The sequence below is a fragment of the Notolabrus celidotus genome, chromosome 5, assembly GCF_009762535.1.
Source record: "Notolabrus celidotus isolate fNotCel1 chromosome 5, fNotCel1.pri, whole genome shotgun sequence".
In the NCBI taxonomy this organism is placed as follows: Eukaryota; Metazoa; Chordata; class Actinopteri; order Labriformes; family Labridae; genus Notolabrus; species Notolabrus celidotus.
The window spans coordinates 17,074,282-17,091,723 of record NC_048276.1 but is presented as its reverse complement, the minus strand read 5'-3'; the positions used below and the strand labels follow the sequence as shown (position 1 = coordinate 17,091,723).

Below are 17,442 nucleotides of genomic sequence, written 5' to 3'. Positions count from 1 at the left end.
CTACTTCTCGTGCACATTCTATGATGAAGTAGTGCCGGCTTCCCAGCCAATCAGGACGATGTCGTAGGGGCCGCCACTCGACCAATCAGGACAGAGGGTAGACGAGTAGCTCTGATTGGTCCATGATAACGGGAACGAGGTGAATAACAACATTGCTTGATATAAAGGCTTTGGAAAACACGGAGATTTCGCCATAATCTCAAACTACTTCAATTACTGATGAGTACCGATGGGTATTATGACTTTTTTTCCAAACCCAGCACAAAAAGTATAGTTTTTAACCCCATGCCTACCAACTGCACCTTTAAGGGAGCTAGGGCATATATACAATGTGGGAAGATGTTGATATGTGTTTTGGTGTCTAGGGTGATTTTAAAGGATCTATACGTGTAGCACCCCTCTACTTTGTAGCACCCAAGTGTGTTCTTTATAGTGTCTCTTAGTGTTGGGTCTGTCCTGTGCATGTGGCATAGTACTTGGTGTTTTTTTGTTGGCATGAATTGCGCGCTGAAAATAAATTCCCACCTAGTGTGTTTTTGCAATCTCCTGCCTCTGCCTCCTTGTATGGTCGAGACTGCTCAGTAGGTCTTTCTCATAGGAAGTGTCTGCATTCATTATATTTATACTGATTTATATATTTTTCTCTTTCAAACTATTTTTAAAGCTCAGGCTAGGAATTTTTCTTCATGGCAAATTTGGCACTCCCTGTGGACAAAGTAATACATCTGATGTACTTGCTGATCTTGTCCTGTACATGTGTCAGTCATGTTTTCTGACAAAAAAGCAATTCTCCTCCTGCTTTCTTCATTCTTCCTCATTCTTCTTTCTTTTCACAGTTAAATGTATTACTCACTTTGAATGTTTACTTTGGGCGCAGTAAAAAACAGGGCTTTTTCTTCAGCATGCTGTGTGTCAGTCATTTAGTTCCCTCAGAGCAGTTACGGGGACTAAAATAATAATATAAACTGTGAATCTTGTTGCAGAGAGGCATCACTGATTATTTCAGTTTGTTTCATACGAGTTAAAAAACTCCTCACAGGACTTTTAATTCTATATTTATTTACTGATGCATCTACAGCGTTAATGCACAGAGCCAAAGATTCACCTCTGGTGTAGCATTCAAGAAAGAACAAATGCAAAGTAAACTGTAAAGTAGATTTTATTCTTATGGCTTTAAATAAAACTCCAGTTAGTGAGATCCGCTGTTCCAAACTAAGACCGGAGGCTGTGATGTCACGCTGATGTACTTTATAGCGAAAAAGCTGCTCCACTCACAGCAAAAGGAACAATGATGAATATTTTAGTGCTTAATCTACTACAGCCACTGAGTTTTATATTATGGTGGTGCTTTCAAACACACCCTGACTCATAGAGAGCTAGCTGCAGGCATTCGCTTTAGTCACCTTGTTCTGTCTTTAGCTGTATGTCAGCGTGACATCATAGACTTGGATTGGATGGAGGAGGCAGTACCAAATGCTCACTAATACATGATGGAGCTGTCCTCAGTGTCATTAGAATATCACATTCCAATGCTGAAACACAGCGGTATTTCCCTGCAAGATTATCCAAGCGTTTAAATATCAGGATTTAGTAACAATGGCTTTAACAATAATCATCTGACCAGTTTCTGCACAGGATCAGTAACATTGTACATTACAAATATAATATCACCACTGTTGCCATTGACACCTTGATCATCTGTGCAAAAAAAGTATTACTTTAATTATTACAATCCTTTTCCCCATCTTAATTTGGCGGGCACTTCATCATATAACCAAAACTTTACGCACATTTTTCTTTTTCTTTTCGATTTTTGACAACACAATCATTTGACCACAAGAAGCAAAGCAGCCAGTGAAAATAATGAAAGAAACATTTGATCTCTTCTTCCTTTTCACTAAAATCCTAAGTTTCAACATAGACAGAAAGACCAGAAAGACAGGAACACACTTACACATATACCAAATAAGACCCATGGACTGTACTTTTTCCAATCTGTTTGACCCTGTAAGCTTTACACAGACTCTTGACAATAAGCTTCAGACACACTCAGCAGGCAAGCGACAGCCAGGTCAACACAAAAGCACTGGGGTCACTGCAACAGTGAAAGCAACGCATGACATTTGAAATATGTCACATCTGACAACCAGTAGATGCAACATAAATATGGCCAAATTCCCATTATTCATTCAAAGAATGTTTGGAGCTAAATCAAAAGTATGTTGCAAAAGCATGCATTTTTTTTTGACCAAAAAGAATATCTCTTGGTAAAAGAAAAAAGGTCTTGCTGGTTGAACAATAGCTCATCGCTGGTTGGAGGGAGCAGCCTGGTAATGTACAGAAGGAGCATCTTTTACTCTGACATGTGAATCCTCAGGACAGAAACCGAGAGCAATGTCTGTCACATCAGTCACTTTGTTTTGTTTTGGAGTGGAAAATCTCCACAGGAAGGCTAAAAGCAGTCCAGTTTGGTACAGTCTTTCTTCGAGTCATTGTGGGTTGTATCCAGACCACAGAAGGAGAAGAGGAAGAAATCTGGAGGTATTGCACATTTGCATCCACACATGCACTCACACACTCACACCAAGCCCTCTCATTTTTTCTGTCTTCATCTTCATCACCATCTTCTGCCCTACATCACGTTTTCAAACAGCTGCATGGATCTCATCATGGTTTCATCCTGCAGAGAGAAGAGACAAGTAATCAGGGCAGAATGATGCAATTAATTGGCAGTTTACAGTAACCATGTGTGGAGTAATGTCAGTACAGTCAGTACTGCTGCACAGCTGCATCAAGACACCAGTTTTCAAATGTGACAGCACTTTTCTTTGAATATCAAAAAGGACATCAATGTCAAGTGTTATAAATCTTTGGAAGACATATTGATTTTTTGATTTCTTTAGATGAAGGACTTATGATCTTCAAACTATTATCCTCTTCTTAACGTGTGCAGCATTGAGTCCAAGACTAATTTCCCAAGGGGACATTATAGTGCATAATATTGTATGGTATGGTATTGTGTGGTATGTATGGAGTGGTATGGTGTGGTATGTATGGTGTGGTATGGTATGGTATGGTATGGTATGGTATGGTATGGTATGGTATGGTATGGTATGGTCTTGTCTGGTATGGTCTGGTCTGGTCTGGTCTGGTATGGTATGGTATGGTATGATTTCTTACTGTATGATAGTGTTTCTCTATCCAAACCTAATGAATGATATCACATTTGTGTATTGCCTCATTTAGAAAACACAATAAAGAAAGCAATATTTAGTTTTTATGTGCACTACTTTCAAAATAATGTAAATCTACATGCATGTTTTGCTTATAGATATGCAGTGTCATTTTCAATTGCATACTTGTTTGAATAAGTTAGTAGTTCAACTGATGTTCTTATATTGTATATCATTTTCCCCATGAATATAGCTAAATTTAACAAGCTAGTCTATGGTCAAATGTCTTAGTACTAAGTTTTAAAACATTTCCATTTTACTTTGAGATCTACATTGAAGCTGATAGATGGAAGGCTTGTAATTGAGCCTTTGTCCTTGAAATAAGTTATTTACATGTTGTGTACCACAAGTTTAGAATAAACTCCATGCTTGAATTTTCCCAGTAAACAATCTTAAAGTTACTGAAAGTAAAGTAATTACTTTATATTCCATCCACCCCAGCATCTGTAATTTAGAAACTAATGCTCTAATGCAATTTTATATGCATTTTATTACTATGATATAAACTTACCTCCTGGCAGGCTACGACAAACTCCTCCAAGGTCACCACTCCATCTTTGTTTTTATCCATTTTCTGCAAATGTCAATGTATAGGAAGCTCATTTGTGGAAACACATTGTATGGGAGTTCATATTGCGAAAAAATAAAGTGCAGAAACTGATTTTTTTTCACACTATAGTGTACAATAAAGAGGAAAAACCATACTTAAAAAAAGGCTAACGCTCTGACTTTAAAGTTGGATAGAAGAAACTGAGATTGACAGTGATCTTTAACTTTATAGGTTTATTTGAAAACGTGCAATATATGACATCTTTTTTTTACTTTTTAAATTTTACCTGAAAAAAGGCGTCCACATGCTGCTGTGGGACGTTTCCCTTTAATGCAGGGTAGGTGTATTTTCCCATCATGTCATAAATAGCCCTCACGATCTCAGTCATTTCCTGAAAGAAGAGAAGAATCCCACAAAGGTGTGATACACAAAATGGATGATACACATTACACTGTATGCACTGTGACAGCAGTGGAGTCTTACCTCTCTGTTTATGTAGCCATCTCTGTTAATGTCATAGAGGTGAAACGTCCACTCCAGCTTCTCTCTCAGTGTTCCTCGCAGCAGTGTAGACAAACCCACTACAAAGTCCTGACAGAGAACAAAAAGCAGTCAGATTCTGAAAGCGACATAGCACATGGAAGTAACAAAATAAAGCAAGAAATGCAACCACAGAGGCGGTTTTTACCTTAAACTTAATGGAGCCATTGTTTGTGGTGTCAAAGGCGTTGAAAAGATAATGTGCGTACATGCTTGCGTCTGTAACACAAAAACATGACTGTGTAAGATTTACTGTTCTCTCAAAGCTTAACAGAGAAATGACAGAGATGCAAATATATTCCACTTTACCTCCATGAGGGAAGAACTGTGCGTAAATGTGTTTAAATGTCTCCTCATTTACTATACCACTTGGACATTCCTGTAAAGAAGAAAATGTGTTACAGTTAATCAATCAATCAATCAGACTTTATTTATAAAGCGCTTTTCATACAACAATATTGTAACACAAAGTGCTGTACGAAAAAAAAATAAAAAGACCCCCCCATCCTAATCCCAACCCAGCCCCGACTCTAAAACCCACCCACAATCCTAAGGTAAAGAACACAATGTATGCAACAATAATAATAAAAACAATAAAATAAATTAAATTAATACAAATAAAAAATAAATTGCTGAACGAACTGAGGAAACGCTCTCATGATATCTTAATGAGGAAACACTGGAGGTAAAATAAGATGTTAAAACTCAACACAGGAAATTCAAATCACCAAAATAAAATACATTTCTAAGATACTAAAACACTAAAATATTAAACCATTAAAAGAAAATAAGATGCTATACATATAATTAATAAATAAATTAAATTACTAAGATACTAAAACACTAAAATATTAAACCATTAAAAGAAAATAAGATGCTATACATATAATTAATAAATAAATTAAATTACTAAGATAATAAAACACTAAAATATTAAACAATTAAAAGAAAATAAGATGCTATACTTAAAATCAACAAATAGATAAAATAAAGTACATTTCTAAGATAATGAACACTAAAATATTAAACCACAAAAGTAAAATAAGATGCTTTAATGAAAAAATAAATAAAGTAGAATAAAAGTGACTATAATTTGAACTAGATGATAAATAAATAAATAAAACTGTTAAGAATGAAGTTAAAAGCAAGACAAACTCGGTCTTGAGTTTGCTTTTAAAAATGTTGATGCTCTGTGCAGCCCTCAGATCTTCAGGTAGGGTGTTCCACAGGCGTGGGCCGTGATGATTAAAAGCTGCCTCACTGGGGTCTTAGTTCTTACTTTTGGTACAATTAAAAGTCCACTACCTGAAGACCTGAGGGCTCTCACTGGCTCATATGATAAAAGCAAATATGATAAATAAGAAGGACCAAGACCATTAAGAGATTTAAAAACCAATAAAATAATCTTAAAATCTATTCTAAAAGATACTTTAAGCCAATGCAGAGACTTTTAATGCACCTGATGACGCAAATGGAAGACTTCATTAAGACTTGACAGCTTTATAAATGTAATCCGTATATTATTCCCCATCCTCTCTTTCAGTATCATGTAAGCTAGCATTCTAACATCATTTTATCACCTACCTTCCACAAAAATTGAGCAAAAAATGGTTCAATAATAGTAAAGTAACATTGCTAGACCATGCTAGCAGATTACTGGTAAATCAGTCTAGGTCCCTGCGTACTTTGTCAAGCAACACCAGCCAGCCAAAGTTATTATTTAACAACTAACACGTTATCATGTAAAAACAGGAAACTAAAATGCTAGCATGCTAAAACACAAAACTATGACAATGATCAAAGTTGGCATTAGCCTACTGTACCTGCTTGACAGCATAGTAGTTCTATCACTAGTAGTATGTTGGCATTCTAACATTTGCATCCAACCTTAAACACTGTAAAGTTTAGCCTCATACAGCTAAGAGGCTGAAGACTTGACAAACTTAATTAAATTGAAACCATGTGCATAGATGTCACATTATGGTTCACTTGAAAGTTCATTTTAGAAGTTAAGATAAGAGAAGATATTACTTAATTGATCCCCCGGGGATGGAAATTCAGTTGTTATAGCAACCCAGACTTAAGTACAATCAAGGATAAGTTTCAATAAGTAAAATAAAATAAGTAAAAATAAAATATATAGATAAAGATAGAATACAATTTGGATATATACAATGTTACAATGGAATTTAGATTAAATAGCAGTAATTACAGGCAGTATTATAAATGTTTCAGTAGTAACAGGTTGACATGGTGTGATTATGGTGCAGTTATGACAGATTAAGCATTAAATAAATAAATATGGGTGTGTAATATGGCCGTGAGTTTTAGTAAACAATAATGTTATATAACATAATATAATATGGCAAAGATAATTATATAATACAATGTTGTACTATAGATCTCAATCCCAATTTCTGTATCACATTCTCTGTATGTTTTCATATATATATATGTATATATATATATATATATATATGAATAAAAATTATGAAATAAAACAAAGAGTGTGATTACATTCTTGAAGCCGCGGTAGAGGATCTGCAGCTCTTGTTTGGAGAAGTTAGTTTGGGCTTCTAACTGGTCAAGACCCTCTGGCCTGTGACACACCGTCGTCATCTCCAGATCATCATCGGATTTATCTACAGAGACGAAGAAAGGGAGAGACTTCCTTAGTACACAGAATCATGTCAAGACATATAAAACCCCTCTTCACCATATCATCTTTGTCATCTTTTGAACATTGTGTCCCAAAGAAAAGCGACAACGCAGCAAAGCTTCAGAATGTAAAGCCTGCAAAGAAACATATCAAACATCTGATTAGACAGCAGAAAAAAAGTGCTTACGCTGCAGGTGAAGCAGAAGAATAATAAAGTAGAGAGAGGATCACATTAAGGTAAAAAGGGAGCTACTTGTACTTGACAAATAGATCACCCATCAGGAGAAGAGGGGTTTTATTAATGGCGACATGGGGCTCAGTATTGGCTGCTGTGGAGATGGATAGTGGTTAATGAAGTGAGGAGCTATGGTCCTGCTTTGGGCAAGAACGAATGTCTCCAGCAACCAGGCAACCCTAATATCCAGACACAGAGAGTGGACACAAACCGATGAGTTCACTGACATCACATGAGCAAACATCTGTGAAAATAGACAAACAAGGTGCTCTGCGGAAGTTACTGCTCTCACTTTCAGAGCCAGCCCCTTAGGAAAAAAATGTTGAATTAATTTAATGTACACAATGTTAACTGCACACATCTGCAGTTTTATTTTGGTGTGTCAGGATGACATATTTACACATGCTGTAACTTGTAGGATTTTATATACCAACTGGTCTCTCAGATGCAATATACACTGATTTAACTGAGTGATTCGATATGAGGAACTCTGGATGATTTTGTCACACAGACTTCCTGCTAATATCCACAGTCATTAAAAAAAAAAAAAGAACACACATTTATACTCATGCACAAGCTCAAACAACCATTGTACCAGCTGTGGCAGCATCAATTGGCTCAGTCAGTCTTTTAGAAAAGAAGATTAAAACAAATGTAATGCTTTCAGGCTTTTTGGACGGCAGTGGTGACTCATCCTATTCAGTCCTTCCAGCAGCAGTGTCAGGATTAATCCTCGACACTGAAACTGTATCTGGTACCATAAATCATATGCCAGAGGCGATCCTAATTAGAATTTTGGATCAAACATCTAATTTGTGCTCAACTTCTAAGCTTTAACTGAATGCAATAAAAAGTTCTGAAGCTCAGATTAGATGCATTTGCATAATTGCTTTTGGTTGTAACTGGGAATCATGCTCTTTTACTTGTTATTCATTTTATTTCACAGTCTGTGAAACAAGGTCCTTGCTGTTATGCATTAACATGTGTTTACTGAGATCAAACATTTTCTCAAGGTTTACAAATATATAGGTTACGAATTGTATTCATGAGGCTACCATATTAGTTTCATGCTAAATAATAAGTTATGTAAAAGACGAAAGCATAAGAGATTAATTGTGAATTAGATATTCAGAGATAGCTTTTGACAAGATTTTTCAATTTCAGCCATTTTTAAAGAACCTTTCTGTTTACTAAACACTCCCCAATTGTACTATTTGCTGTCAGATATATACTGGTTTTAATCATAGGTATACGATGCGTCATGTGAGCACTGGTTATCTGCTAACACCAAGTCCTAGAACTAACTGTATGATGAGATCTGTTCTTTTAGTGGTTCCTCTAAAAATAACTGCTATTGCATCTTTGTTTTACGAATAATGTGTGATTTTAAATAACAGTTTGCTTGTTTTTGTTTTGTTGTGTGGACCCCAGGAAGACTAGCAACCACAATGTGGAAGCTAATGGGGATCCTAATAAATAAAGAAATAAAGAAATGAAGATAACATTGTATGGGTAGTGCTTTCCAAATCTTCCTCTGAGCTCCTGTTTTGATCTTCCTGCCTCCTGTTGTCATGGCAATAGACAACCAGGATGAGTATGACCAGGGTTGGTTAACTGAATCGACTGAATAAGAAAACTGTGTCAAACACAATTGATACATTTATTTCCCTATGAATAAAAAACATCACATTATAAAAAATAAAAAAGGTGTTGTTTGACGGTGTGATCGAGAACAGATGAAACGAAACAAGGGCGAGAAAAGGAAACAAGAAGAGGTGTTGATTAGACGAGGGTGAGGCATGGAGATGGAGGAAGAGGGAAAGAAGGAGTGTGATGAAAAAAAGGTGAGGACTATGCAATATGTTTAGAGGACATAAAAATGGAATGAGTGAAAGAAAAATATTGATATATTGATCTTAGTAGCGTGATGTGGAGAGATATTGATTTTGTAATTGATATTTACAAGTAGATACTATCCCTAAAGAGCCAGGGGGTTTAAAAGCTCATTGGTAATAAAAAGGAGGGATTACAACATTATACCTAAACGATTTTCACGCACAGACGGACAGATACTCTAACCAACATTTCCAGGGTTGGTGCTTATATGAGAGGCAGGAATCTTGATGATGTAAGTGGGGAACAGCTGCTCTGCACATAAACATGGATCAGCAAGGACTGAGAAGGAAGGACACGTTACATGAAGGGATGGAGATAATTAGTGAGTGTCAGGTGGTGATTTTATGGACAAACTGCAGCTCTGTCACACTGTTCAAATCAAATACAGCAGCAGCTTCAGGCCACGTAAACAAAATGAGTGACTGGATGCCAAAATGCTACAGATCTAATTGAAGCACTGGTTCAGAGGATCAATCAAAGTAATTTATGTTAAGTAAAGATAACACTGCAGCCAGCAACCAAAACTTCAGCTTAGCTTATTAACTGACTGTGTTTAATAATTGATTCGGATTGGTCAAAACCATAGACTGTATAAAATATGGATGTAGTATCCGTGATGTTACCCATCTGTTCCTGAATGCTGTTTTGAAGCCAATCAACGGCGGCAGCCATATTGGAAATGCGGAACTCAACCAGGCAGAGTGTGACGTGAAGTGGCAGAGTTTGAGCCTCCTAGCCAATAGTTATGTGTTCAAGTCAGTCATGTCCTTATTTGGGCAAAAACTCTTAATCTTAACATCTTCTGAACAGTTGCATTTGAAAAAAATCCCCCCCCCCTGTACAGTGTGTGCTGATAGAGATATTAGCTACGAAGAGCCAAGCCGTTTTTTGAACCAGGCTGTAAACATGTTTATTAATGCTGCAAAGATCGTCTTTTATGAACTGGTGTCTATGTGGTTTCCGGTGTTTCTGCAGCCAGCCTCAAGCGGATTCTCGATGAACTGCAGTTTATAACACTTCCACATGGGCCTCATAGTTTGAGACCGGAGGTTGCTGCTTGGTCAAAACTCTGTATCAACAGTAATTAATTCTCAATAGCAAAAGTGATGCCAGGGACCACCTGGCGACAAACGTCATATGAAATCAATCAGCAGAAAGAAGTCTGGTCCAAGTCACCTCTGCCTGTTGACACTGTGGCTCAAACATTTATGTGTATGTCCCAGGCTGGTCTTGTGAGTCAGGGAATAATGAAAGTTCGAGGATATAGATACAGAAATGGCAACAAAAATATTTATGCAGAAGAGCAGTACATCCTTGTCTAACTTAGCTTTCAATAGAAATGTTCAGTCTAATATACTGTATGTATATATATATATATATATATATATATATATATATATATAAACTATAATAATAATGTTTTAACTTAACTGTGAACTGAAATGGAGGCTTATAAGAATCCAGTGCCCTTGAAGTGTCACTGAACAAAGAGTTAGGGCGACCATATTTTTAGTTATATAAATGATTAGTTTTTGAATAAATAAATCCACTTTTAATCAATATTTTTTGTAAACTAGTTCACATCTGTAGTTGGTAATTGGACAATAAGCAAGATGATGCATAGTCAGCAGGTGGTGACGCAACTAAGAAACTCTTCCTGTCAGGATATTAATTTGCATAACCCCCTGCACACTATGCATTATCCCCTACTAAGTGTTAAGACTAGAAAAAGCGTCATTAAACAGCCTTGACTCTGTCCAAATAAAATCCAACAACTGGCCATGTAACAGATCATATCTTGTTTGAATAATCAAGTAACTTCCTGGAATCCATGCTTGTTGCCTTGCAACCTCATGGTGTAGAAAAATCACAAAGCAGGCACCATAAACAGCTAAAAACTGATCAAGTGTAAAACTTCCTGTATGTCTAATCTTTGTACTTATATTGACTCTGGAGGATAGAAAGAAGACATAACACTGTCATGAGTAACATGTTGAGATGATGTGTGTGGAAAGAGCAGTTTTCCTCAGCTGTTATTGATGCTAAACTACGTTAAGTTAACTAGCTGCTGCTGGTAGCTTTGTATGTCATTATCTTGTAATTGTAATTGTAATTATGTCATTATCTGAATTACCCCAGTGTCTGTTTTATGTAACACTTGACAAGAATTGCTTCTCCATTATTTTGGACTACACTGAAGATCATTTCAAGATCAGATCTATGACTGTTGTCAAGTACATTTATATTTATCATTAAATGTAAAAACTGCAGCTGTTGCTTCAGATCTTTAGCCAATGCAGGGACCTTTATTTTACCCATAATGCTAAATAATGATTTGTTTCAATTTAAATCTTGTTTTTATTGTAGTCCGCTTCTCTCTCTCTCTCTCTCTCTCTCTCTCTCTCTCTCTCTCTCTCTCTCTCTCTCTCTCTCTCTCTCTCTCTCTCTCTCTCTCTGGCCTGCATGTTGCCCTTGTTGCTGTGATACTTGTATCCTCTTCTTGGGATCAATAAAGTCTTACCTATCCCGTGTTATCCTATCTTACTACTTCTGCTCAGCTGGCAACACAAGACAAACTTCAGTGCAGCTAAAAAAAAACAAGACCACCTCAGTACATGTGTATAAAGGGCTGTAATCCAAACAAAGAAGTAAGATTTCATTTCAGCTTTCTTAAAAAACGAATCCCAGCCCTCACCCTCGTCTTGTGGGGTGTAAGGTCCAACCTCAAAGAGTAATTGCTCTGCTTTGCCGCTTCACGGATTTTATCTGCCATCAATTCATCATCCATCCCGGTCGAGGATTGTTCATTCTCTCTCTCTCTCTCTCTCTCTCTCTCTCTCTCTCTCTCTCTCTCTCTCTCTCTCTCCTCCTATGCCCCATAACCCAGTCTCCATGACGACGAGGATCTCAAGCATAAGGCAAGGGAGAGGTATGATATGTGAGCTGCCTGTTAATACGCACGCTCATGCCTGAACCCCTCGTCTTCCTCCTGTTTTCTCTGTCACTCACTTTCTCACACCTTCAAACACACATGCGCGCACACATAAACACACCTATATATACGTACACATATAATCACAGAGTCAGGGGCTGTGATTTTAGCTCTCTGGTTGTTTTCAAGGGCATCCTACTTCATGGCACACTGTAATCTCTCCATCATGAACACAGTACGTGCTACGACTCACAGCTCACACCTCCTGTGTCGCTTAATCCTAAAAATTCTGCTACCACTTCCTGAAGAGAATATCAATGCATTTTCATTGAAGAAAACTCTTATATTAAACTATTTTTATATAGAAAATTATACATTAAATCCATTGGTTCATTTACATTGTATATCTATGCAATTTTTGTACTTGCTAATCCTTTTTTCTTTCTTTTCTCTAACCTCCTTGTGGAACATTTTTTTGTCAATGCTCAGATATGGTGTACAAATATATAATATCTTCTGTCACATGTTCGAATAGGAAAAACAAAGAAAAAAAGCACAGAAACAAACACAAACATGCTTCTCTTTGGAACTTCTCTGCACAATATTTTTCTACTAAATTCACAGAATGATGGTAAAAAAAATTATAATTCTTCTGCCACATGTGCAAATCTGCCACATGCAATAGAGCAGAAACAGACACACATAACAGATCGTAATTTGACTTAATGGTAACTGGATGTTCTTTCTTTGTCTGGTATCTCTTTCACTTAGCTGTATGTAGCTCTTTTTACTCCTCTCTATCTTTTTTTTTTTTACTGTCGTTGACGTACCTCTGGACGGTCTCCTCTGCTTGGTTTGCATGGTCAGCGTGCCCACCACTGCACCCATGTTGTCACTGTGGAAACCAGCCCGGTCAAACAAACCCTGAGAGTCACAACAGCCCTCTGTTTATTCCACGCTCCTCTCTGTCAGCCTGTCGGTGAGTCTTCAGCTGCCTGCACGCCTCTGAATCTTAAAGGGGCTTCTCCCCCTGTTGCTTTCAGATCACTCACTGAGAGACGACTCTCTTCTTTCAGTTGATTCTCTTGGATTTCTGATCCTCTCTCTCTCTCCCTACACACACACACATAATCTGCTCTGCGCCACTCCCCTCAGCCTGTGCCTTGTTTCATTCATCTGTCAGCCTTTCCCCTTCTTTCAGGCGCCCTGCCTCCTCATGCAACTCGTGTTATTGTGGAAGGGCTGGCAACTGATTTACACAGTAATAACACCACTGACAAATGAATTGCAGCAGGTGAAGGGCGCACATTTAAAGCTGACAGATCTTCTTTATTCATTGCTCTCTTTACTGCCCTGCATGAGCTCCCATGTCCTGCAGAGTAACACACTAACACTAATCCTCAACACTGACCCACAAATCTGCTTTTTCCCCTTCATTTTGGGATAGAACATTGGGACAAGCTGTCCCTGAAAGTAGGCTAAGTCAGTGGGCTAAGAGGCTATGTCAAAACCTCCCACACAAGTACACACAAACCACACACACACACTTAACCGTATTGTTAACGATGATGAGTCCAATACCACTTCATTTAGTGCTCTGCTCTGTGACGCATGCTTTGTACCACAATGAGCATGTAGTTGGCTGTAATTGCCGTCCATTTGAGTCCATGTGTTTTTTTCACCACAGCAACGTGACTACACCTTGTCCTCCTTCTCTTATTTTACTGCAGAGGGCAACAAAGAATGAGTGATTTCCTTTTCTGTGATAGAAACAAGAACATTAGAGTGTTTAATGGTCTCCATGCATTCTCACTGAGCAGCTTCAATTTGAGAAAATGACTGTGTGCATTAGAGGAGGCAAAGCAGCAGGAGTGAGTAATGTTTATTTCCCTGCAAGTGCTGAGCATTAAAAACCAAACAGCCTTGTTGGAAGCAGAAGTTAGAGTTGATTATATTATGATAGCCTTTTCTACTTGAACAAAATCATTCACTGTAAGAGGAAATGATGGAACAATATGCTTAGGGAAGGTTATAAGCTGTTTTGGGATTGGATCTGAGGTCAACTGTACATGTTGTGAAGGTAAAGATTGTAGTGCAGAAAATGTAGCCTTTTCAGATATTCTACGCTCTCTATCTCTCTCCCTCGTGCCCTGTATAGGGGGAATTCAGAAAACTGCTCTCATTTTTAAAAATTCATGTGCTGCCATGTTTTCTATGCCTTCTCAGACTACCTGTTTCCTGAAAGTCCCACTCCTTTCTTCACCCAGTTGTAAAAGAGCTTCCCTTTTTTTGCACTGATATGGTATCACAGTGTCGAAATACCCTATTTCAAGGAACAACCATGCATTCAAACACTCCCTTAAAAAATTGGAAAGTATAAGTAGCACACCACATTTTCTGCCTAGAAAAGTCTAGGGCAATTCAGATAAAAGAGTATGAGTATGAGTTTGTTCTGTGGCTGCATGCTAAGAGCTCCTCCCTGGATGAGTGGTTATAGCTAATGGACATCATAATTAATGCATTCATGTGTACATTAATTAATATTGCAGCTGGAGAAGATCAGGCTATATCATTATATAGTTGGCCTCTGTGAACCGCTGAGCAGTTCAGTTAATGACGATCATTTTATAGTATTAAATATTGTTAGTGAAAATGATTGAAAACAAAATATACATAGTCAAAAAGATTCTCCATTTATTTACCTTTCCCCCCTTTTTTTATTATTATTATTTTTGTAATCGTTACTTTTTTTTTTTCTTTATCTTTTTTTTTCCATTTATTGAAAAACAAAATTAATCTGTCACTCATCTTTGCACTTTACCTCTGCCTCTGAAGCTTTGAGTGACTTGCACAATGCACTAGCTTTTTGTTTTCAAGTAATAATCAACTATTTCTGTGTGATCTTGCTTTCCCTAATGTATTTACATGGTATTGCTCTTTTGCATTTGTTTTGTTTGTCTACCCCTTATTAATGTCGGTATGAATGTGAGGTGTGTGTGTGAAGTGATTAGTGTTCATGGGTGGGTGGGATCTTAAGGGCGTTTCTGTTAATGTGTTGTATAACATCATCCACAGAACTCTGTTCCAACTGTTATGTATCACAAAACCTACAGTGTATTTGTCTGTGCATAAAAATCCAATAAAGAAACTTTGGAATAAAAAGATTCTCCATAACAAAAATTTAAATAAGGACAAGTCTTTGCTAAGAACTGATAATATTTTTTTAACTGTATTACGTCTTAAAATTAGCAAAAATAAAATGAGTCTGGGGAAGACTATACTCTTCGTGCTCATCCATTGACACCATAAAGCATTCACTCCTCTACACATATACACACTCATATCTCCTGTGGTCATCAGCTGTTCTCACCAGCTGGTCAGATCTATCCAATAACACCTCAACAACACCTCACTGCAGCCCATCTTATTGCTGCTGTATTTTTTGAAATATGGGTTTCTCTTTCTCCAGTTCATTTACTTCTTTGCAACCCTCCACCCCAAGTCTTCACAGTTTCCTCATCTCCTCAGCCTCAGACAGCATCATTGGCAAACACCTCCACCACCAGGGTCTGAACTCCACAAGGGGATGGATTTTGTTGATGCTCAGGGCCAGCACCCTTTGATCAAACTACCTCTCTGTAGAGTTCAAGCACCAAAGAGACTCTCACAATAATCATGTATCATATCATCGCTGTAATATACATATCTATTGACATTTAATTACAGAGAAATGTCCTAAGTTTTTGTCTTTGTCAAACTATTCATTGCAAGCACAATGACTGCCACATATCCTTTACGTTTTACTTTAAGTGGGTAGTTGTGGTTGGTCATGTTTTATACTTGAATATATATATTTCAATTATATGATGTTCTGAGTTTTTATTAAAAAAGTTACAAAAAAACATCTAACATAATAGCACTAAAACAAATGATAAACCCTAAACTATAACTTAGCATTCTCAAAAACTAAAACAAAAGTTAAATACCAGTATATGAAATATAATAATAATAATAATAATAATAATAATAATAATAATAATAATAATACATTTTATTTATATAGCGCTTTTCAGAAACTCAAAGACACTGTACAACTGTTAAAATCAATACAAGCAAGGAACAAGGAACACAGATCAAACAAAACAACAGTTCAATCACTAATTAAAAGCTAACTTAAAAAGGTGAGTTTTTAATCCTGTAAAGCCTGAACCATCAAATAATTGTCAGAAAATTCTAATTCTTTGAAAATTGAGTTTTTCTTACACCTTCTGACAAATTAAATAAATAAATAAGAAAATACCAATTTTCATATGAGTTTTAATTTGTATCATATTTGATGCTCAGGTATTTTGGTGCAATTTTTTTGCTCAAAGTTTCTTATTTTTTAAACAAACTAAAACAAATAAAAACAACATTTTTAACCTATTAAACTTTGAGTTTCCTTCAAATGTTTCCCAAAGTAATTTCAAAAATTTAAATTATTTCTTTCCATATTGCATGACAACATCATAAACATTCTGTATCTACTAAACAACAAAAAAAACCTTAATGTATTGTATATTTCTTCTCTGAATTGTTCAGTTTTTAGTGGAAATCAATGAGCAAAGGAGAATTATTTACTAGGGAGCCATGGTAACATTCAACCAGTCATCAATCATCATGATACAGCAGGTTACATATATAAAAATACAATATACATTATAAATATCTCAATTTATACTCTTAATATACCTCATTATGTCATGTTAATGTGTTCTTAAATAATAAAAAGACTGTATGTTGAAATGTAATAAAATGATGATTGACAGATCTCCAAATAACTGACCTTAAATACCTGCTGTATCTATTTTTGATACACATATTTTCAATACGGTTTTTCTATAAATTAAGTTATGAAATATTTATCAATTTTACATTGCATCAATCCAGTAACTATTCCTCTTGAAGTTTCAGGAACAATTGGAAAGTTTTTCAAACTTGGTAAAAATATCCCTGAAAAACCTTGAGTGGGTCTTTGATCCACAGCTGACATTTTGGATGTCTCAGGTGACGTCCTTCTGGTGCATGAATTACTCACACCTGGTGGATTATCCATGCACTGCGTGTATCTGATTGTATACATCAGTTTTTTTCAGAAAGAATATATCACACTGATGATGTAGAGGACTCAAAAACTGATGTATCGAATATGATACGCTTGGCGTTAAAGGGTTAAAAGAGGTTTGAATGTTGAAGGATCAGAGCAGTTTTGGATATGAGAGGGGAGTGAGTTCCAGCGGGTGGGTGCGGCTATGGAGAAGGCTCTGTCCCCCCAGGTTCGGTGCTTGGTTCTGTGAGGTAGAGACAGGAGGTTGGCATGTGAGGAACGCAGGTTATGGGAAGGAGTGTGATGGTGGA

The 17,442-nt window shown here is 36.7% G+C and overlaps 1 protein-coding gene across 3 annotated transcripts in view; it reads right to left on the bottom strand.

Moving 5' to 3' along the window:
• Positions 1-1,141: 1,141 nt before the first annotated feature.
• Positions 1,142-17,442, bottom strand: part of kcnip1b (Kv channel interacting protein 1 b) — a 31,464-nt gene continuing 15,163 nt past the window's right edge. Inside the window, exons 1-8 of one of the 3 annotated variants that reach the window (XM_034682920.1) lie at positions 12,876-13,205; positions 6,841-6,965; positions 4,633-4,702; positions 4,472-4,542; positions 4,267-4,374; positions 4,070-4,174; positions 3,745-3,807; positions 1,142-2,680 (exon numbers count right to left, since the gene is read on the bottom strand). In XM_034682920.1, the coding sequence (XP_034538811.1) occupies positions 2,633-2,680; positions 3,745-3,807; positions 4,070-4,174; positions 4,267-4,374; positions 4,472-4,542; positions 4,633-4,702; positions 6,841-6,965; positions 12,876-12,933 (648 nt within the window). In that variant the 5' untranslated portion in view covers positions 12,934-13,205 and the 3' untranslated portion in view covers positions 1,142-2,632. Of the gene's footprint in view, positions 2,681-3,744; positions 3,808-4,069; positions 4,175-4,266; positions 4,375-4,471; positions 4,703-6,840; positions 6,966-12,875; positions 13,206-17,442 lie in introns of those variants that run through there. The other 2 variants (XM_034682919.1, XM_034682918.1) reach the window with 2 other exon arrangements.